Source organism: Typha latifolia, chromosome 13 (assembly GCF_019914945.1).
Source record: "Typha latifolia isolate L0001 chromosome 13, TyphaL0001v2, whole genome shotgun sequence".
NCBI classification, from domain to species: Eukaryota; Viridiplantae; Streptophyta; class Magnoliopsida; order Poales; family Typhaceae; genus Typha; species Typha latifolia.
The window spans coordinates 9089837-9114423 of record NC_133098.1 but is presented as its reverse complement, the minus strand read 5'-3'; the positions used below and the strand labels follow the sequence as shown (position 1 = coordinate 9114423).

At 35.7% G+C, this 24587-nt stretch overlaps 2 protein-coding genes across 2 annotated transcripts; one reads left to right on the top strand and one right to left on the bottom strand.

Annotated features, from left to right (window-relative positions):
- Positions 1–1458: 1458 nt before the first annotated feature.
- LOC140799600 (rust resistance kinase Lr10-like) lies at positions 1459–3460 on the top strand. The gene is made up of 3 exons (XM_073153979.1): positions 1459–1617; positions 1955–1990; positions 2098–3460. Exons 2-3 carry the CDS (start codon positions 1957–1959, stop codon positions 3312–3314), a joined length of 1251 nt encoding a protein of 416 aa, XP_073010080.1. The 5' UTR covers positions 1459–1617; positions 1955–1956; the 3' UTR covers positions 3315–3460.
- An 891-nt stretch (positions 3461–4351) lies between these two features.
- LOC140800318 (U-box domain-containing protein 35-like) lies at positions 4352–22046 on the bottom strand. The gene is made up of 10 exons (XM_073155041.1): positions 21582–22046; positions 10358–10479; positions 9475–9596; positions 9046–9230; positions 8911–8950; positions 7782–8175; positions 7168–7248; positions 6727–7074; positions 5065–5802; positions 4352–4584 (listed from the first exon to the last, which is right to left on the bottom strand). The coding sequence occupies exons 1-10, from the start codon at positions 21760–21762 to the stop codon at positions 4504–4506; spliced, it is 2292 nt and encodes a 763-aa protein (XP_073011142.1). The 5' UTR covers positions 21763–22046; the 3' UTR covers positions 4352–4503.
- Between the last annotated feature and the right edge of the window lie 2541 nt (positions 22047–24587).

Here is a 24587-nt window from a genome sequence, read left to right as displayed (position 1 = left end):
AGCTTGAATTGAAATCATTTTAATTCGAGCCAATTTCGAGTCTAATCAATAAGCAATTTTAAGCCTTAATCAATTTAAGCCAAACTTCAAGCCTAATCAAAGCTTCAACTAAATTAAGCTTGATTTAGGTTGAATTAATCTTAAATTAGATCTAAATACAAATATATAAAGTAATATAAATATCTATCTATTTTAAAATGATATGGCATGATTAGAATTGAGAATTAAACATGGCAAGATCAAAGTACATAATAAGTAAATTTTAGAACATAATAGAAGTAGTGTATAGTATAGAAAGTATTGCTCATATATATAAGTACTTTTAATCCTTATGCATACATGGCGATAAAGAAAATATTTTGAAATAGGTTAAATAGCAAACCTATTGATCTCAAAAAAATCAATCCACCAATAAACATATATTCTCCAGATTAAAAATATGAGATGATAACATAGATAAAATATAGTATAATACGTAAAATTTACTTATCTCGAATCAAGCTAAACCATTACTCCGATACCACTATGGGAGATCTCGATGATATTGATTTGTTATGCAAGTTGAGTCACTTTGAAGAATAAAAAAAAGAAATTATGATTACTTTAAATTACAAAACAATAATAATCTTATTTTTTTTTCTCACCAAGAACCAAAAAAATAAAAATAATAATAACTAAGAAATTTGATTCAATTGGCACCAAATTGATGCCCTCATATGACTTGTATCTATTTAAGACATTAATGTAAGGGGACCAATTTAATATAAAGGTTCCAAGATCTCACAGAAAGAACATAGTGGGACATAAAAGGTGGCACAATGACATCCATAGATTGTCTTCCAATCATGTCCACCATTTATTATTCTAGTCCAAGTTGACAACTATCTCCTAACAAAGGGTAATTAGATGTCAAGCCCAAGCTATACTTCAGCCATTGATTTCAGTGGTTAACAATTGCATCAAGAGTAGAGTATTCCTAATGATTTTATTCTTTCCAACTATAATTAGTTGGGATTGTCAACAACTCTCAATCTTAGTGAAAGAGATTAGGTGTCTACTATTCAAAATATTCCCCAATTGTGTTGACTTTGAGGGATTTATAGATAGCTTGGACCATATGTTTAAGGTCAAAATTCATCCAAATGCAAGTTATCAGTGATCAGTATCAAAGATATTCTTAAACCGATAGATGTCATGAACACAAGTCTTCAAAAGAAATTACTAAGAAATAAAGGTAAGGTTGCATGTATCTCCTCTCCGTAGACGGCTCGAAAGAATACATAGTATAGCTTTCTAATGAAAAGAAAATTGTGTTTATTTTGATACTAAGACTACATCTCAGACAACAACAATAGAACAAGAGGAAAAATGACCTTGATTGCTCTCATTTCTTTCTTTTCCAAATTATGCAACCCAAAAAGAAAAACTACTTAGTGGTCAAGAAAGGCTGCTCTCCCTGCTAATCCTCAATACTTATTTGAATCAGGGAAATGAAAGCAGGGTGCTATATCACTTTCTTAGATTAATTTGGGAGCCTTGCTCTCAGAGATCAGGCTTCAGATAAGCAGCAGAAGGAGACAGAGAGGATCTCTAGCTGTTGCTATACTGAAGAAGCCAGTAAGTTTTAATCACCCTTCTAGTGAAGTGCTCTTTTATTTGTTTTGTGTAGGACTTGTTCATGTCACCCTCCTTCTCATATTAGTATTATTATTTTTCAATCGAGAAAGTTCATCTTACCCTTCTTATGTATGTTTAGGATAAGAAATGATATCTTTGAACTTGAGGAATCAATAATTTCCTCTGCAGAATGCCTCAAACTTTTTGATTTGATTGAGAGATTGTATTCTTTTTCTAAATGCAAATAACTTGGAGGATCACATAGCTGTTATGTTCATAACCAGACTATATGACAAGGATGATAGAAATACTGAATTGCTCTTGGTATATTGTACAGATATGTCGAATTCTTCAAAAACCGCCGTCACAATCGGTATGAAAAATTCGCAACTCCTGACACTACTAGATATGTTTTCGAATGATGTTTTTTTCTGCAAAGTCCTAACTATCTGATGTTTTGCTGAACTGAACTATCTTTAGCCCTTGTGGTTGTGGCTGGCATAGTAGTGCTTGTGATAGCTACCATGATCATCAGATGTGTTAAGAAAATTAAGATGCAGAAGATTAATGCAATGGCTAAAAGGAGTACCAACGCAAGAGAAACTCCACCGCTGCTGCTCAGCGCAGGGAGGGAGTCAGCGGTCGTCGAAATGGAACCGATCGAGAGGTTCCTCGACGAGATCATGAAAGAAAAGCCCATGAGGTTCACACCTCAACAACTGCTAGATTTCACCAAGAACTATTCACAACAACTCGGTGCAGGTGGTTTTGGAAAAGTCTACAAAGGACAGTTTCCGAACGGCATTCAGATTGCGGTTAAGGTCCTGAATTCGTCGATCGAAAAGAGACCTGGAGAGCAATTCATTGCTGAAGTTAGCACAATCGGTAGAACTTATCATAAGAATCTGGTCAGACTCTACGGATTCTGTTTCGATATAACAGTTAAAGCACTAGTCTACGAGTACATGGAGAAAGGATCACTTGATCAGTATTTGTTTTCTGACAACAACAACAACAACAAGAACAACAATACAATCGAACGCGAAAAGCTATACGAGATAGCAATTGGCACAGCCATGGGGATTAGATACTTGCATGAGGAATGCCAGCATAAGATAATACACTACGACATAAAGCCTGCTAATGTTCTTCTCACTGCCAACTTCACCCCCAAGGTTGGTGATTTTGGATTGGCAAAACTATGTGATAGTAGTAGTATTGCCACAGTTACAGGAGGAGTTCGAGGGACTCCTGGATACGCTGCACCAGAGCTATGGAAGCAGTTACCTGGAGGTGTGACGCATAAATGCGATGTCTATAGCTTTGGCATGCTTCTGCTTGAAATTCTGGGAAGGCGAAGGAACCTCGACACCGGTCAGGCCGAGAGCGAGCTGGAGTGGTATCCGAGATGGGTGTGGAATAACTTTGAGCAAGGGGAGATGGAGAGGATACTATCATTTTCAGGTGTTCCAGAGAAGAGTAGAGAAAAGGGAGAGAGGATATGTAAGGTGGCATTGTGGTGCATTCAGTATCAGCCAGAAGCCAGGCCTTCAATGACCACTGTTGTAAGGATGTTGCAAGGAGAGGAGCAGATTGTCCCTCCTGTGAACCCATTTCTCTACATGAACACATATGATCCATCAAGCTCTACTTCACTCACTGGAACAACAAGAGATACAATTAGTGAGCATGAATGAAAAGGAATTCTACTGCTGCTCAATGTTAGTTATTTTTCTTTCCTAATGAGCAGCTTTCTCCTGGGTCATTCTTTCTATGGATCTCCTTGTAATTGGGATGTGCAATATATTGTTTCGAAACCTATCGTAATGTGGGTTTTTGATCATCCTCATGGATCATATTTGCTGGATATTCATAGACAAAATCACTTGTATCCCTCTTTTCATGTATGTGAGTTTAGATGCCGTTCGAGTTGGCGAAAGAAATAGTCTAGTTTTCTTTCAAATGAATGTGATTAAGTGGGGTTCGAACGGCATGCACAAAATTGAGGAAATGGAAGTTACTTTCAGATTCACCTAATATAAACTAAAGGCATTCCTTACACACTCTATACAAGGATCCCAGATGCATTCACAAAGGCATCCAACCAACACAACAGAACAATGATCCCTGAAGTGAACAAGGAGCTTACTTCTATAATCAAATATGAGAAGCAAAAATTTGTTCAGAGTGTTTACCTACTTCCGCAAATATCTTGAAGCACTTCGAAGGAGCTACATCGACAACAGAACAATGATCCATAGCTCGGTTGCAAACCTTAAACCGAGAGGCAATCTATTTACATGTGGAGTAGATAACGGCGAGGGACTACGCCAAGGGATGGAATTCAATCAATAGTAGTTGGTATGATTGATTATAAGTAAATCTTGGGAATGACAACTATGAAACTAAAACAGCAATATTAGAACTACTGGTAAGAACTAGAAGAAAATAGGGATCAGTTTGTTCAAATTAATGTGGCTGCACTATGGTTATAATTTGCTTACTACATACATAAAAACAGTACTACTTTTGCTGCCATCTTGTTTGAAAATTGGAAGCACAAGACTAATAAGCCAAGAAAGGATATACTTTCATTCTCGATTTCCTGAACAGGAAGAACAAGTGAAGTGAAATCAATTTTCTTCAAGAAACGAATACCATTTCCATCACTATAAAAAAAAAGATTCAGAACAGGAAACACAGGACTTCTGCATACCCTTTAAAAGATAATCTATTGATCAAACTGTAACCAAGTATATTAATTTGCAGACCGTAAAGATTAAAAGGTAAACCAAAGATTTTTTTAAAAAAAAAAATACATTGGTTTACTATGTACAACAAGACTGGAATACATCCTCTGTATATGAAAATATTTTCGTGTCTATCTCATATAATGAATGATGAATAATTCATGTTTTCATTATCAAGAATCTGTGACATCACAGATCCACGGCTCCTGACCCGTTCCTGCAACAATTTGGAAGAATATAAGCGTCAAGTAAAAGATCCTACATTCAATTGTAAAAAATATAATAAAATTAAGAACTTAATGATTGGATGACCAAATTAAATTAGGGTTTCAGTATGAAGGGGAAAAAAGAAAGTTTTCTGCATTTCACCACCTACAGTTTAGTCTATTTGCTGAAAACCTCCTCTTTTTGACACATTTAGTAATTGAGTCCTGAGGTATATTCAGAAAATACCATCTCAGGTTCTTGTTCTATTTTTGACCAAAATGCACATCAAGTGGTCCTTATTTTTTTTTCTTTTCAGAAAATTGAAAAGGAGCAGAGAAGAGCATCTTAGTAAGAGAAGGAACAACACTAAGAATATTCCTCACGAACTAATAATGGCAGACATTCGTTCCAAATATGTCAACGAAAAGCCTTTTTTTCAGTAATGTTAATTTTGGTGGTGACAAGAAACAAAGTCAGAATATGTTGTTACCTTGTAGCTTACTGAATGCTGGATATGATGACTACATGATGCATCTTCTGTTGATACAGCCAATGCACGCAGCTGGTTCAGCTCAGGCAACACTTCTGAACCTAAATCTGGGCGATCTCTACGCCGGAGCTCCGCACACTTCAGGGCTAGCTTCGCAAACTTCACTGTCTCCTCTATCGGCCAATCCGGCACTTTAGGATCAAAGAGATCACAAATGCTTCCCATCTCCAGAGCATTATAAACATTATGTGCAAGTCCCATAGGAGGCTGTCCAGTGATCAGCTGGAGAAAGATGATTCCAAGTGCATATATATCAGATTTGGTGCTCACCATTCCAGTTTTCTGATATTCTGGATCTATGTAACAGAAAGTTCCAGCTGCAGCAGTCATGTGGTACTGAGTGATGGAGTCTGCAACAGATTTTGGAATAAGGCGCGCGAGACCAACATCTGAAATCTTGCTGACGAAATTGTGGTCAAGGAGGATGTTTCCAGGCTTGAGGTCACGGTGAACAATCGGCTCAGGCTTTGTCTGATGGAGAAAGAGGAGGCCGGTGGTTATCTCAGCTGCAATCTTGAAACGGAGTTGCCAAGAAAGCGGTGGAGTGGCAGATCGACAGAGAAGACGATCCTCAAGACTGCCATAGGCCATGTACTCGTATACAAGGCATCCATACTCAGGGCAAGCACCAAGAAGAAGGACCATATTTGGATGGCGGATACAACTGAGAACCTCTACCTGACAGTGAATAAATATGAGCTTTCTTTAATGAATATTTTAGAGGTCTAATTGGTAGATACTGGCACCTACCAATGTGTTCTTTATTATTAGATTAGTTGTTTTCTGTTGTTTTTTTTTTCACTTTCCAACTACATAATAAGTTTTTGTTTGTGCCAACTAAAATCTTGGTTGGCATGCCGATGACCTACTCGCACCTAGCATGTGGAGTGCTGATGGCACGATCCTGTGGTGCCAGGTGCGGAGCTATGCAGATGAATAGCATGACCCTGTGCCAGGTCCTGCTGACTATGCTGACTAGTAGGCCTGCGGTGTCAGTCTATGTCATATTGGGCAACACCCATTATGTGCAGCTTGAAACCCATTAAATCAAATCAAAGAGACCCAAAATGAGTCTCTTTGTGGCAGCACCTTTCCCAGATAGAAAGTGGGAATTAGATAAGAATAAGAGGAAAAAGAGTGGAGATCTAGGAGAGATTTTATGATTTTTTTCTTCAAATTCTATCGAAAGGTAAAATTTCCTTTTATTCTTTAAAGCATTTCCTTGGTTTTACACTTCAGAAACAAATTTGGGATGTAGAAATAATAGATCCAATTCCATTTTCCCAGATCTATCATTCATAAGAGTCATGCTATATACATCTAAAGTTTTAGTACTATTCTAATGTAGGTATTAATACATATATGAGAACCTAAAATATCTATAAAAACCTTAGAAAATGTGTTAGAAAGGCGTGCCAGTGTGCCAGTGACATCCTAAGGTATGCCAACAAGGTCTACTGATAAGGCAATCCTTGAACTAGGCAGTATTAGTGCATGACATGAAGTAAAAGAATAATACGAGATTCACAGTTATAGAAAGCAGCAGATAGTATGCATGAAATTTCAGAGAAAAAGGAAAAAGAAGACTAATTTTTAACATACCTCCTGTTGAAATTGTTTCATTCCTTCCTCTCCTTCACCTTTAAGAATCTTGATTGCAACAAGAGTATGGTCTAGTCTAGACTTGTAAACAGGTCCATAAGCTCCCTCTCCAATCTTTAGCTCATTTGAAAAATTTTCTGATGCTTTCTTAAGTTCTTCAATCCTGTATCTTCTATACTGGATATTTGAAGAGAAACCTTCTAGAAATTTTTTCTTCTCCATGACCTCAAGCACTTGATTTTTCTCTGTATCAAGCAATGCCTGTGAACTCTGCTCCATCTCTGCCACGGACAGCCTGCTCTCATTTCCTCCCATTCTCAACTGTCCACCAGGCTTCCTAAAATAAATCTGTATTTGCAGTAGTATGTTATTTATGAGCACCACACACAAGTCAATAGGTGGCAATGCATAGGTACTATATGCTATCCTATGTATATATACCTCATCATCACTATCATCAAGCATTTCGTCACTTTTCTTCAATTCAAGCTCCAATTGTCTCAGTTTGTCTTCCATAGTTTCCTACCAAATAGTAGTTAGTAATTTAAATATTTCAATGATATTATAATTTCACATACTTGGGGAAAAAAATAAGAATAATCTTGAAGATTCAAGCAAAAATATGGATTAGATAAACAGCAATGCAAGAAGTTTGTCATATCAGTTATAAAGATAATAGGCTGCCACCACATGGATATGACCTTCAATTTAGCATTTTAGATTTGGTCCTAAAATTTCCATAATTAATTCATAAATATTTAATGACATCTTTGAGAAGTATAGATATGCAACACTGCAAGTCGTTAACTTATCCAGACTAACTTGTTCTTTTGAAAAAAAAATCCAGATTAACTTGTATCTGAAAGAATTTAAGATGTAAGAGACACTATGTAATTCCTCCATGCGGATGAATATCAGTATATGCAAAATAGGTTAGACCATGGTACTGATTACTAATATGACAGCTAATGTTCTTGGTTATATGGAGAAACTGTAATGCAGATTCAGATATTAGGGAGCAGAGAAGGGAAAAAAGTGCCAGCAGAAAATCATACTGTTGAATGATTAGACATCATAGTTTTCTCCCATGGTACCGGAGATGAACCCTCGTATCCATTTGCCACAGCACCACTTGAATGGGAACCACTATCCCTATTTAACTCAGAGTTTTTGCGTGGCACATCCTCATTAGTATGTTCATGTCTCCCATATGGCAAAGGTGATTGGGGCCTCCCATAATAGATCGATTCTAGAAGGTAATAATTGTCTGCGAGATCAACATCTGGCCTACTTGGGCTAGGACATGACAACATACTCTGATATGAATAGTCGAGATGCCCTTCATCTTGGTTGGACCACTTGATACTTTGACCAACTTCCCCGTTGTTGGTCTTTTCAGACCCATTATTCCCGATATTCCCAACTCTGGCAGCATGAACCAATACAGACCTGATGAAAATTTGGTACAAATTGAAAAGACAGGCATTAGGAAGTTGAATTGAAGAACAAGAAAGGCCATAACAAGAATTGCATCAAAAGGGGCATATCATACATATATTACTAGCAGTTCCTGTGAAACCTAGGATGTTACGCAACTATTCAGAGGATCTGAAAAGTGATATTCATATTTACATCAGTCAAAACAGGATTTAAGCATACATAAACCAACTAAATATGTAAATTATTCCGAGAGGCCGAAATATTTTGTGTGCTCTTTATCACATTGTATGAAGGTTATTGCTGAGTATCAAAAAGCTGTCTCATTCAAATAACATCCAACTTACATGAGCAAAACTGCCAAAACACCTACACTCTAATACAATGCTTGTCTCTTAAACATCTAGATTTAAGTTTATCAAGATGTCATCTTTCTGACTTTGTTTTTACTATATGTGGATGGCCTGCTAAGGTGTATAAAACCAATTTGTCATAGGATGAAGTCACATATATGACTCTTTGGCAACTTCACATTTTCACCAATGGGAAACTTGGATGTTTAAGATCCATGAGTTTTATTTATTATCATGTAAAAATTGTTAATAACTATGCAGAAAACTTTGCTATACTCACAACATGAGAACTCAGACCAACTTTGATTGCATTTGCAAGTATATGCTAATTAGAAATTTATGTGATAAATCTAAGTCCTTGATATGTCAAGAAAATAGATTGTAGTCTCTTAACCTGACAGAACCTTCACCATGGTCTGTACCAACAGGATCACCTGTAAAATTTTACATACATTGAACTCAATTAGAATAAAATCAAAGAAAACAATAGGAAAAATACTATTAATTTTAATAAAAAGTAGAGACAAACTTTTGACAGATTGGAAGGGATTCCCGTCAACTACAAAATCATTAACTGTTCCATCTGCATGAACATCATTTGGGCGAGTGGCTGGCCGCATTGAAGATATCTTCCCCTTTGATATAACATATACGGAGCAAAAATCTGGTGCAATCTTAGAAACATATGTCGGCACATCCACTTGCTTAAATGTTCTGTAACATTTGACACTAAGTTAACAACTCATCAATCAAAGTATTAAGAATTCTAGTCATGGTAATATCTGGTAGAAAAGAAAGAGATATATACAAAAGTACAACATTTAAAAGATTGGCACCTAGCGAAAATATTCCTCGATGATGCTCCCAATATTAAAGTATTTAAGAATTCTAGTCATGGTAATATCTGGTAGAAAAGAAAGAGATATATACAAAAGTACAACATTTAAAAGATTGGCACCTAGTGAAAATATTCCTCGATGATGCTCCCAATATTAGCTTGTCGATAGCTTGGTGCATGACAAAATCTGCAATAGCTTTTGGTACATTTATTTCATCCAAAATAACTTCCTTGCACTGCAACTGCATTTGCAGAAGATGAAGCAACATTAAAATCATGAAGACACCCAAATCAAATAGCAATTAGATTAAAATAAAATTCATATTTTCTATAATATCAAGAAATATATGACACTTGCTACAAGAAAAGGAGGTTACTTTTATATAGATAAGAGAATAAGTGGTCTTTTTTGTACAAAGCTTCCAAGACAGCCTTGGTATTTATTAATCCTACTTGAAACCAGGAATGGTAGGAATTTTGGGCATTCAAATCTATGCCCCATTAACTAATTATGATTGAAAGGAAAAAGATCTCAAAATCATGAATCTGGATAACTTGACGAGAAAAAAATCTTTGTCCATTTATAAACAGAATTGAACTCCTGTCTCTTGCATTGCTTGCTAGTAGTGGCTGCTTCAAGCAAGAACCACAGTTACATAATATCTAATACGGTCCACAAAATTATCTGTCCCTTCTGACTTCTTGAACATCAACTATGCTGACTGAATGTGACTGACATGGAACTTGCTGCCCAATGAGGCAAACAAATGTGAGCTAACATAGGAATACTGCAACTAAGACCAATCTTAACTAATAATACAGAAAGTAAACTATTTGGAGATGGAAAGCAATTATGATTAATTTTCACGACATTGCTAATCTTCATAGCTGATACTTTAACACACAAGAAGTTGATACAATAAGTTGTAGGGCTCATTCTTACTGATAGCATAACTTAACATATTTGCTTAAGATGTTCTTGTCAGATAAATGGCTTGCATACCCCTCTTCTGCTGCAGAAGCACTGAAATGGGAGCAGTAATTCTTTAGTCTGCAGGTCCATTTGCTCAAGCAAAGCAGATTCAATTTCCTTCTCCACTTTGGGCATTGAAAGCTGGTGTCCATCTGCATGCCAATAGGATATTCTTTTAAGGATGTAGGATAAGAAAGATAACAAGAGCCTTAAGTGCAATGACCTTCAAGACATCCAAGACTCGGTAATAATTTTGGGAATTACCTTTACATGTGAAAATCAGGTGCATGCAACTTATGATTTTAAGTCAATATGCATTACAACTAGAACCACAAACTGCTGTCTGACCTTAGATATGAGCACCATTCATAAGCAAACATGATTTAAAAAAAAAGTTACTCTTGGAATTAAAGAATATCACAAAGAAAGAAAGTCTACCAATCAGAGGAATCTTGCTAAGAAAATCCTCGGGATGGGGCCTCCACTTGCTCAGTTGAGGCATAATGTGACTCCGTAAGATTGTTGGTGTATTGTAGCCTATGAAACATGGATACTTCATTTGGAGTGTTTTATGCATATTTGATATGTATTAGATATTGATACGGCTATGATACGTATTGGATACAGCTAAAAGAGTCTCTGAATTGAAAACAATACTTTCCAATATGGCTCTGCCAATGTGGGACCAATATGGTGAGATACAGTCAAATATGTCGCATTTGAAGCCTCCACCTATTAAAGGTTAAATGGAATTGAGGAGAAAAACCCTATAGTTGTTTCCCACGCTAATTGAGGGAGAAAGTCAGAAAACCCTAGTAGTTTTCCTTTTTCTTTCGACTCTGATGAGAAAATGATCTTGTCTCACATTCCGACTCCATCGAGCTCACACTCCTCTTTCTAGCTCCTCTCTTTTAACTCTGATGGGAAAACTTCACCGCTCTTCTCACTTCGATTCCGACGAGCTCGCACTCCCTCTATCAAGCTCCAATTTCGATTCCCTGGTCAAGATGCGTGTTGGCCTCCATAAAGGCCATCATGGATGGGTGCAACTGTTGTTTGATGCTCAACCCATGGCTCTTTGATATCCCATTTGCTTTCAAGTTGACATTTCCCACCAACCCTAGCCTCCATAAGGCCATCGCGGATGAGCACAAATGTTGTTTGATGTTCAACTCATGGCTCTTTGATATCCCACTTGCTTTCAAGTTGACCATTCCCCCAACCCTACCTTCCTATCCAAGCCTATCAATTGGCTCATTAGGTGTGCCTTGTGGAGTATTACTCATATCATACGGACGCTTGGTGAGGCCCTAATTTGGTTGTCCTATCAATTCCCACTCTTGCTAGGCTAGCTGCTAATTTGTGGGCTTAGCTCCTACTACTGTGCAACGATGGTCGTGCCACAGGCACGGCACGTGCCGCAACACTTGCCATAAGAGGAGAAAAAAAAGAGATACTCACCTTCGCCTTCGCCGTCGCTGTCGCCCAAGCTCGTCGGGTGCCCTAGCCCGAGGGAGAAGGAGAGAGAAATCGAGAGAGAGAGAGAGAGATAGAGATATATATAAGGTTATCGGTTAAAACCTAAGTTGTAGATCCAAATCCAGGCGATCGGCGATCGGCGACGGCAACTGGCAACGGACAGTGATCGGCAATGGGTAGCTCGATGGCGAGCGACGGAACTATTAGGAGGGGTGTGATGCAGCACCCCTCGTGCCATTTGCCGGTACATCGCTGGCGTGACCATCCATGACTATCTAAAGAGACCTGAGGGATGTCACATGTTAGTCTATCTACAAGTTCCTTAGCCTATTGCCATGTTCAGTTTTGTGGGCCATGTCACCTGTTAGTCTATCTACAAGTTCCTTAACCTGAGCCCACTTACAATTCCTTAGCCCTAAGCCGACTAGGCTCACATAGTCTTAGACAGGTTGGCTTGTGTTATGGAAATTGCCAATTATGTCAAGAACTGCTAAACAATTCTTGGCGAAGGATGATCTCTCTCACTGAGACTAACAACTAACCTTGATGTAATCAAGATGTTGAGTTGGTTTAATGTCTTCTTGTTAACTACAGTTTTGCTAAGGAAACTTCTCTCATTGAGACAAACAACTAACCTTGATGTAATCAAGATGTTGAGTTTGTTTAACGTCTTCTTGTTAACTAACGTTTTGCTAAGGAAACTTGGGAGTTGTTTGAAATGTATTTGCAAGTAAGTTTTGGAGACAAAGGACTTGGTGTGAGGATAGTTGGATCCAAGGATCCAAGTTTCAACCGATCCGGATACCTATTTGAAACCAATTATAGACCGATACTACCTGAGGGTGATTTTAATTAAGTGAGTTGGATTTGAGAAGTATTTTAGCCATATCCTACCTGGGACATCAATTATCTAATGTCCCCAAGCCTATTGAAAAGAGAAAATTCACTTTATCTTTTTCTCTCTATCTCTTTGATTCTCTTCCAATGACTTCGACGACCACCCAACAAGGATTTGGCCTCTATCAACATCTAGCGAGCTCCTCTAACTAAGATTCGACGACCCCAGGTATGTATTTTTTTATTTGATGTTTTTTCTATCCTTTCTCTCTCTTAGCCCCCTCTCTCTACTCTCTCAATCGCTAGCCTCTCCTCTCTTTCATTTGCTCTCTTCCTCCCTCTCTATAATATCCAAAAATTAAGAAAAAACAAATTAGGGGCACATGCTAGGCACGTCATCCCTATTTATCTTCTTCTTATCCCCTTAGAAGTCATTTCGATACCACAAATACCTAACGATCAAAATCATGCAAACCCTAAAGTCTTCCTCTTTAAAAGCCTCTCAATTTTCCTTTTCATCCACAGGCCTGCCATCATCCTATTTCTCTTCCTCTATTTCTTTTTCTTTTCCCATTGTCGAAGCGTACGTTGTCGGAGTCAGATGCTGAAGCATTGCCAGAGCAAGGAAAGACCACCACGCTTTATCTCGGTGAGTCCTCTCCCACTTTGTATAGTTAATTTCAATTTAATGGTGTATATAGTTGTATAACCTCGATTTCGTATTTTTGGCTTCATCATCAAATTTTGCCGGCCAATGATACGTTTTAAGTGTAAATTGAGCCCGAGTATGAGTTTGCCTAAGTTCATAAATATTAGAAATTTAAAATTTATAATTTGTGCAGATTGGGAAAAATAATCATAAAAATATTATCACGATATCCAAACAATATGAGGTCAGAGCGATTGGATCACAAACATCATGATGTACATTTTTGTATTCAGACTTTCTACAGATTCTTGATATATGTTAGGAATGTATGAATAATAAATTGAGTTAGATTAGTGTTTTCCCTATCACTATCGTTTAAGTCTCCTCCCTCATCCCTCTTAGCCCTAAGTTTCCCCTTCCGCTTGCATGACTTTCTTCCTTTTCTTAGACGGTCAGAATTTCATAGCTGTCGAGCATCGACCCATGTGGCCAAGCCCCTCGCACATAGGCTACCCATGAGAGCCCCACCACCATCAGCTCTTCTCCCTGCCTTCCCTAGCTAGCCATCTATCTATTGATTTCCCCTTGTGCCCGCCACGTTAGATCCACCTGAGAACACCACCCCTACAACCTCCTACTTCGGTCAAGATCAGCCTCAGAAGGATTTGTGCTCTAGTCTGGTCATCGTCATTGGTCACGGTTGACCTCCCAAGTGAGCTTCGCTCTTTGTGAGGAGTTTGTTGTTTTCTCTTGTAATTGTCTTCATAGCCTAATTGGAAGAAAGCACCACCGCAACCGACTTTCCTCTATCTTGTGTAAGTTCCCCTAACCATAAGCTTCATACTGTTGTGATCTATTTGGTTCGTCGATGATGGTGATGCTAGTAACTAACTCCCCTAGTCAATCGGATTATTTCTTCATTCATTATATTCTCTTCCTTCTTGAGGTAAGAGATGAGCGAGTAGGCTGGCCATGGCCTTGGCCCAAACAAGGTCCTTGGGCTTCTTTTTGCCCAAGGTTAATTAGTTTTAAAGTTTGTTGAGATTTGGAAGTTCCACATAATGAGACTAGAACATATCATCAATTTGTTACTCGCATTATCATTACTGGTGCTTTATTATTCACATTATGAGCATGTTGGCTATTATTATGAATTGTCAAGCTTTGGTTTTTGGTGGATTTATCTACTGAGCTAAAATTGTTAGCTCATTAAACTCCCTTAATATTTCAGATGTTGATCAGCCTAATGAATAAGCGTGGTGCATTAGGATTCTACCTCTACTAATTTGGTTTTCCTACCTTTAGTTGTAGTAGTTATCTTAGTTTTCATTTAAGAACTATCAATAACCTTTATTTTATTTGAATGATATTGGTTGTACCTTTATTTCCTTGAGAGTTTTATTTGTAGAATTATTAATTATATTGAGTTATTTTATATGGTGAACTTAGATAGTTATTGTTAAAATTTTGTACATCTCAAATCTATTGGAGTACATGATCGGTCATGATTCTGAATTTAGGCTATGATACTCACTTTCTCTCTCTCTTTTCTCCGTCTTGATTATTGCAACAAAGATTAAAGAGAGAGAGAGAGAGGGAGGAGAGATAAAAAATATATAGAGGAAGAGATTTCTCTCTCTGTACTGTGACAGTAAAACAGGGAGTGGATTTATTTCTACACTAACCTGTGATGGATAAAGTACACAAACTAGGAGAGAAATAATTAATATCTTAGTGTACTCAAGTATGAGGGATAATATTTTTGAAGTCTGTAGATGCTACTGCTCATTTTAAAAGTGTGGATTTTATTTTTCGATTAATAGATAAGGGTAGTAAAAAATAGGTGAAAAAAAAAGTAGTCCAAGATTACTGATAGTAGGACAAAATATAAGACTGTTGAATAATTACTTATTTTGAAAACATAATATTTGTATTGGAGAGAAACAATTAATACCTTAGTGTACTCAAGTATGAGGGATAATATTTTTGAAGTCTGTAGATGCTACTGCTCATTTTAAAAGTGTGGATTATATATAATCATGGTTGGATTCTTTATTTACTTAGACAGATAACTAGTGATTGAGAGATCATTAGACCTTATCTCACTAGATTGCCGCTCATTTTTTAGCATTGGAGAACATTATGCATCACAAGAATAATATTATGATAATGCTTACATCATATAAGTAGTTTATAAAATTTAAGAATTGGAAACCTAAGGATTAAAGATTAGGTAAAACTTTGAAGAGCATTGTTCTTGGAAATGCATTTTTGGATAGTTTTATAATTGTGTTACGGATGAGATTTAGAACAATTCGTCCGTAGGATGATTATGAAAATTTAGGTGGAGGTAACCTCATGAGTTTGGGTTCTAATAGCTCTAGTTTTATCTAAATCAGAGATCAGGATGAAAATATAAAAATAAAATAGTGTACATAGGTCAAGGAGGGCAGAACGGTAATTTTTGACGTTGTGGCGATGTCGGAGGGTGGTGGACGGCCGTGTAGTAGAGTGGCTATTGGAGGTAGGAGGTGGCTAGGGTTTGGATGCTTGAAAGGGATCTACGATTATGATCTACTCCTATGAAGATAAAGACAATCTAACGGTTAAGATAAAAAGATAAGAACGAAAATAATAACTGGCTAAACCAGATTTCTCTCTAATCAATTCAATTCAAAAAATAATTATCAATACATGTCCACTCTTATTTATAAAAGTAAAATTTCTTAGCAAATCGGATCCACATGCGGATTATCCAATTTATTTGAAATTCAAACAACAAGATAAAGCTAGCTAACTAACTAAATTAACCTTCCTTATCTTTCTCGGATTAATCCTTCGTTTCGCTGCAGATAGATTCTGAATTTGGAGAAGTTGTGAATACCAAATTTACAGATCTATAGGTTGGCGATCTTATACAGCTGGTTTGATATTATTCAGATCTTTGAAAAATATTCTGCGAATATTTTCCCGAAACTGCACAAAGCTGGATTTAGCTAATTAAATAAAATCCTAACTTTCTAACTAAACAAAATAAGCAAATAAGATAACTAGACTCAATTCATTGATTCTAATCTCCTCTTGATGTGATCCGATCTGACCCGGTTCACATCAAATTGCCACCTTAATATTTGAATCTCTTGTTAAGGTATTACATCTTGTAGATAATAACGACAAGTCTAAAATAAATTTTTTATATGGGACTTTAAATATAGCAAAGGAATCAATAAAAAATTGTGAGCAAAAGTTATAGGAAGTAGTGAAAGTTGGTTGACTCCAAGTGGAACTGCTAATAGGCATTATTTTAATTTACTAATTTATTTTTATCTATAAGTAATTTGTGCTTTTTTAATCCAAAAATTTCAATTCTTCACAAATGTCACTAATGATATACTGAAGTCTTGACGAGAGTTAAGAATGGAATTAGCATATTTGAGCCTAACATTCATAAAAAAATATTTTATGACAGAAAAGTGAGTTATGATTAAATTAAATAATGTTATTACTATTTGTTTCAAGTATCAATCTAATCAGTGTCTTAAAAATGTATACACTAATATATTTTAGATTAAAAGATATATATTAAGAGTTGTGCAATCCAATAATGCTTAAATTGCTGCAGCTATATACTATAAAAGTCCGTTAAATAGTGGTCCAAATATGGGAGGAAGAGATATCAAATTTGACATCAATAGCAAAAAGATTTTAAATCGAATTATATTTTCATTATAGTGTAAAAAAACTTGGACTACTTTCTCCTTAATTCACACAAAAACACATAATTGATTAATAATTGAGAGATTAAAGAAGTTAGATTTCTATTATTATAATATACAATTGAGGAAGAGAAATTTAAGAAGGTAGAAAATGATTAGCTGATTGATTTAAATCATGATTTTGATAAAGAAACCGCTTAACTCAATGGATCAAAAAAATAGAGGATAAATTATTAAATAATAGATATAACTCTTGGTTCAATAAGATATTAAGAAAGACCGCAACGAGGATAGAGACTAATACAAGTCGTTCGATAGTGAAATATAGTACAATTGTGTTGCAGTTCTTGATTATGATACGGATTAGCCATGATCAACCCACCTCGAATTGGAATAGTTTTTGTTTTTTATTTTGATATAAAAAAAATTTCTAGCCAATACATTTGAATGCCAAGAAGGACCATTCAAATGTCTGTACAGCATTTGCACATACAGAGCACTATTTCTGGCCGTTCGAACATGGTGAAAGGGTATTCTAACACCCATCAGCTAAGTTGTTTCGTATTTCATAATTGGCTAGCCTCCTAATATGTGGAATAGCACCCACTTTGAGATTATTGATTATTGGAGTATCAATTTTGCATCTATGCTTGAGCCGACCTTATCCCTCCTCTTTTCTCCCATTCGGTATCCACATCAAGCTTCCTTTCATGGCCAATAACCCTTCGTCACTTCTCCTTCCTCACTCCAACGATCAGCCATACCTAGAAGCTCCCTTCTCCCTCCCTTATCTTATTCAAGATACTATTCCACTCACCTTAGCTATTATTTCTTTCATAACCCTAACCACATCACCAACTTCCATCATTCACGTCCATATTGCCATCCCATGATCTTTGGTCAGTATATCCACTATAACTTTTGATATACTAGTCCAATCGACGAGATTCCAACTGTGTTGGATTCCTAATTTTCAGAGGAACAACATATCCAAATCTTAAGTCATTCCAACGGTTAGATCGATCTCTATTTCCTTCAAAAGTTTCATGTTTAGCTTTGTCCAACACTATGACTCGGATCGCAATCATCTTCCTCAAGGGCAATTACAACAAATTACCAATACCAGCGATAACTTTAATGATCCTGATGATATACCTAGTGGTGAGATCATCTCTTCCATATTTGCTAAAGGAACTCAACGAGGTATATATATGGTTCCCAATTTCAGCCGATCCTAGTCTGGATCGACCAAAACGGATCAAGATCAGCCATCCCACCTATTGACTAGTTTCAGTGGATATCAATCAGATCCGGATCAGCCATGATTTGGTCTTTTCAGCTGAAACAAACCGAATCCGGAGAGAAAAGGGGAGAAAGAGAAGGAAATAGCAAGAAAGGGAGAAAGAGAGAAGAGAGTGAAGAGCTCATCGGAGAGAGATCGATAGAGCCGGATCTACGTCAGAAGAGCTTGTCGGAGGTCGATAGAGCTCGAACAATATCAAAGAAGTTCACCAATGTTGATAGAGGCTGAAACTACGTCGGAGAAGTTCACCGAACATTGATGGAGGCTAAAACTACGTCGAAGAAGCATCGCTTAGGAGAGAAAGGGTGTAGAAGTGATGCAAATCTAGTATGAATGCAATGTTTTGGAGAATAATCGACCCAAACAAGTAACTAAATTAAAATATAGTAAGCAATGATTAACAATAAGTTAATCGATTAAAAGGATCACTACAAGATGAAATAAGAGAAAATCACTCAAATAAGATAGTAACTTCCTCAACTCTCAAGTAGTTATGTTGACAGTAGAAAGGCCTAAAATATGGTGTAAGAAAAGACTTTAGAGTTTAGATTTACCAATAAATAGAATAGTAGCGCTTTTACTTTGAAACCAAGTCTTCCTCTTCACGTTCGGGCACCCAAAAATTCTCTTTTACTACTGGAATCTTCTGGACAGCAGCAGTAATCAATGAAAAGTAGAGATTGAAGAATGAGAGAGGTTTAGAGAGGAAATAGAAGAGATTAGATAAGTATCTTAAGATAGAGTAGAAGAAAGGGAGAGAAAGGGAGAGAGAAGAAAAAGACCACAGGGGAGAAAATGAGAAATCTCAAATAAATCTTATTCCAATCGTTCCTTGTTTCTCATGCAATAACCCTTAAATAGGTTAAAAACTTTGATTCTAGCTCATTCTAATAGGAACTTATTTTATAATAGGATTCTAATTGATCATCTTACCTAAATTGACTAACCCAGTTTTGGTAATAAATTAATCTGGACATCTCCCACATATAAGCTTACCATAACTATCAATTGAGATTCTAATAAGAATTCATTTCTTAATAGGATCCTAATTGATTATGTCTTACCTAAATTGACTAACCCGATTTAGATAATAACTCAATGCAGACATCCCCCACATATAGGCTTACCATATCTATTAATTTACTAATTCAATTGATTATTTGAATTAAAAATCAACTTAACAAATTAAATGTGAAAATAAGTTGAGCCTAATTAGCTCAATTAGATCAAAATTGGACTCAAGCAATTTTATTTTGGTCAAATTGAAGATGATGCTCACATCAAGAAGAGAAAGATGAGAGTGCGTGGGAGAGAGAGGGGGAAGGAGGAGGAGATGGATAGGTTGGGATCAGAATTTTTTTATAGGAGAGTGAGAATAGAGGTAAGAAGGAGATATGAGAGAGAGTTAAAGGGAGAAAAAATATATTCGTATGAGAGGGGAGAGAGATTGAGATTAAGAAAATAATATTTTTATTTTTATTTTTCAGACTTCATATATTTATTATTATTTTTTCTAAAAACTTTATCTTTTTTTTGTATTTTCAAAATTATTTTAAAATACAGGCCAATATGAATAGTCGATACAGCCAACGCATATTGTTTTTTCAAATGACCGACTATAATCTCAATCTGGATACTTGGAACCTTGAGTATATAGATTGAAGACAGAGAGATTGAAGATGTACATAAATATTAGTGACATCATTATAAGAATGTTGCTCCCTATAACTATGACATATCGAGTGTTCATTGTTTAAAATGATCACAAGATCCATATGCTGGTTATTATCCTCCTTAGTATTATCCTTATTATCCTCAGATATAACAAGTTAATATGCTGATTATTATCTTCTTTAAACACAATAATATCCATTTGATATAACTTTTATAATGCAATCACTCTTTAGAGCACCAAACTCGAGACATTATTATTTATGACAATTATGATGATGACGACCACAGAAAGTTACAAAATCCAGCTCGATATTCATCAAAATTTTGAGTATGTACTTTTTTTTAGTTTTTAAGCTTCATACATGAGTAATTATTATTTTCTTATGTTGATGTCATTAGTTCAAGTGTTTCAAAATTCCGTGCACTTTAAAGAATATTTAGACTTTTACGTAATTAAAAATTAGTATAATCCAATGCGGGTGATCACTACAGCTGATATGTATTGTTTTTTTAGTTGATCGATCCAAATCCTAGAGTTTTAGAACCTTGGTTGGATCCATGAGGGAGGAAATCTAGATGTTGAAGCTAGGAAATCACTATTGTTGGATGTGGTTTTCATGGAACAGTCGGAATGAAGTTATCTTCAACAACAAAACAGATTTGCCACACCTAATATTCTTCAGGGCCACAGCTGATGTTGTTGAACATTTCTGGGCCCTACCAAAGAACTTCTCCTCTTGGCCCAATACTGTGCTTTAGCCCATTGCCCTCCTTCTACGCCGAGTTGATCCTCAAGCTTATCATTGATGGTGTCTTCTCCTCTGCGCTCACCAAGGGCCCGAGATGCCAATGAAAATTACCGCTTGGACAAGGGCAGAATGGGGTTCTTCAGTCTGAGCGTCTCCGATGTGCTTCAGACTGAAGCCAAAGCCTTGTGGCTAGCGTTCTACAAAGTCAGGTTCCAGGTCTCACCAATCTAGAAATTGAGTTTGATAGTGAAGACCTCAGTAAAATTATGTGCGGTAACAATCCAACTCCTTGGCGCATCTCCCATATTATTACGATATTCAAACTATCCTTGTCAGTCTGAATATCATGAATATCTCTTTTATCTACCTTGAAGCGAATGTCTTTGGTAATTGGCTCGATGACATTCTCTGGAAGGGCAGCGTCCCTCATGAATGTATCAACTTTTTATCTACTATGCAATAACTCCAATTATAACAAGCCATGACTTGTCCTTTAGATTCTCTCGATGAACTTTCCTTCAGTGGCTAAAAATCAAGATCTCCTGCAGCTACTAACTTCCAACACTGAAAAAGACCACTAAAGAAAAGATATCTGAAATTCAAACTTCAAGGTGATTTAAACAGATAAAGTAACTTCTCTATTACCTTTTAGGTCAATTACAACGGAAGCACATTGAGAATTATTACAAAATTACAGTTTAATGAGACGAAATGGACAGCCATGGAATCGAAGGATTAATGATAAAAGTTGAACTTTCTTGCAATATCTATAAACTACCATTAAAAATCAGGATTTTATGCGGAAAAAAAGAAGAAGAAAGAAACAAGAATCTTGCGTTAAACCTACTCGGGGTGGGGATGGATGTGATCTTCCGTCGCACGTGGAGGAGGAAAAAGATCTGGCCCCTCGACAGGATGTGGTCACCCGCCCACTTGAGCGCGTGCTGGCTGCTCTTGCCGGAGTCGATCGCCACCGCCACATTCTCCGCCCCTTTCGCCCCCTTCTGTCTCCCTCCTAATCTCTTCATCAGGTCCAATCCTAGCTATAGATTTAGGAAATCGGGACCCTTTTGTACCGGTTAGCGATCTAGGGTTCGGGATTCCGGGGAGAGAGAGGGGAGAGGTTAGAGTCGAGGGTGAGCACATGATGAGGAGGAAAAGGAGGAGGTGAGCTTTCTCGAATTAGGGCTTTGTTCCGTAGATGGTGGTTTTGGGGGTTTCCGGTTCTCTCGATGGCGTCGTTGAACTCGAGAAGAGCTCACAAGGTTGGTAGATGGTAGTAGTTTGGTCGATAGATAGTTCCAGAAGAAGACTGAACGAAGAAGACCGTTGGAGAGGGGAGGAGGAGGCCAAAGGGCCTTTTTCTTTTTAAATTGTTAAAGTTTTTTTGTTTTTTTATCATCCATGGGCCCGGGACGGGTATGGACTAGATAAAAAGCTAACCCTCTCTATATACTAGCCCCACAAAACTTTTAGCCAATATGGTATGTTGTCTGGCCTAGACTTCAAGCCATGTGCGTCACCGAATAATTGCTCCAGATCAAACGCTGTCAAAACTTGCTCTAAACTATCACGCTGCTGAGCTGCTCATCTAAGCCAACCGCATTGCCGAGCTATTAACCGAGTCAAGCTGTTAAACCAAGTCACCAAACAATTTCTCCACAATATTACTTGGGGTTGGAATTAAACTCATAACCAAAGGGCATTTTTATTAAGTAAAATAGTTTATTACACTTTTTTCAACCCCTCTAATTGGGCAATTTATAGCAAAAATTACTTCAATTTTTTAATTGACAGAAATAGACACTCATATTATTAAATTGCAAACTCATACTTTTTAACTTATTTAAACTAATTTATTCTCTCTAACCCAACCCAACTATTTAATCTCGATGCGCACATTATTAAAAGTTAAAGTATACCTTTTGCATAAACGATGTATATAAATTACATATGTGATGCGTGATGTTTTTCTCCAAATCTCGATGCGCACATCGTTAAAAATTACAATGTGTATTTTGCATAGATAATTCTTATATATTACATAAGTGATGCATAATATTTTTTTTAATCTTAATGTTATATTGTTGAAAATTAGAGCATATATTTTGCATAAGCGATACATAAAAATTATATTGATTATGCGTGGCATTTTTCTTTAAACCTCAATGTGCATATTATTGAAAATTAGAGCATAGACAATACATATAAATTACATAGGTAATGTGTGACCTTTTTTTTTTAAATCTTGATAGGTATATTGTTGAAAATTAGAACGTATATTTTACATAGGCGATAGTAGACATTTTTTAGGATATAATAGTCTTTTTGAGATTTGTTAGGACTAAATTAATAAAAAAAGGGCTCCAAATTACAATTTGATAATGGGCGAGTGGCCTATTTTTGCTAATTAGAAAACTAAAAGGCGTTTTGTTGTAAATCACTCCTAATTTTCTTATATCAAAATATACTTTCGAAGAATTATTTATCCCAAAATAAAAGAGATAATTTTTCTTATTCTTTTTTTCTTTTTGAAACATACTAAATATGTCCATACTCTATAGTCTGCTTCTTTTAAAGTAAATTATTTGAAATAATTTTACAAATAAATAAAATTAGGGATAAAATTATTTTATCTGCTTTCTTAACACACTCAAAGAGACACAAATGTCATACTAAGTGGTTCTTTTTGTTTAATTATATTTTGACCACTCAATTATCGCTTAGTATCACTTTCACTCCTCAAAGGAGAGACACACAAATACCTTTTAAATTAGAAATTATGTTAGAAAAAATATTTAAAAATTAACTAACTAATCAGATAGATAAAATGTTTTTATTTTCTTTCCCTTCTTTAGCAAAAAATGAATCTGAAAGGAATTGAGAGAATTCTAGTATAGAGTCTAGTATTTGGAGAGATGTCATAAAGGCTATTAAATACGACGATGAAAGAATATGGAAGAAAGAGAAAGGTATTTTTATTTATTTATTAATTATTTAAATTATTAAGATTATCTCTAGTAAAATTATTAATAAAATATACACGAAAGAGCTTAGTGATACATCTAAATAGTTTAGAGGGTGTATGACTCCAATTTTTTCTTGAGAGGGTGAAAGCGATACAACATAATAGTTTAAAGGAGTCAAGATATAATTAACTCATTTTTTGAGTTAAATGCACTTTTATCCTCTTATGCTTTCGACCAAAGCTACTTTCGCCTTTGAAATTTGTTTTGTATCACTTTATTTGAATGCATTGACTAATTTGTATCAAGTTAGGTTTTCCATCCAAAGTTAATGATATATATGATTTTTAAATTTAAAAGTTGTATTATAAATTTGAACCAAAAAAAAATTTTATTTTACATCATCTATATAAATTATGTAAAAAGAAACTATAAAAGATGTGCATCTTTATATTAGCCAATGTATGCATCGAAATTAATAAAAAAAATTATTTGCATCACCTATGTAAATCATACTCAAAAATTATATAAAATGTGCATTTTCATTTAAACTAAAGAAATGCATTGATACTAACAAAAAATTATTCCGCATCACATATGTAAATTATATGAAAGACTATATAAAAGATGCACTTTCATATTAGCTAAGGTACGCACATTAAAACCTAATTAAGAAAACTATTTGAAGAGTAACACAATAATTATTATTGAGTACAAATTTCAAGATAAAAATAAATAAATTTTTACTAAGAAATGTAAAATTAGTCATAAAAAATAAATGTGAAATTAAATAGAATTATGGAAGTCAATCTATTTGATAAATTAACAATCACAAATTTTAAAGTATAAATATATTATCATCCAAACATATTCAAAAAAATTATGAC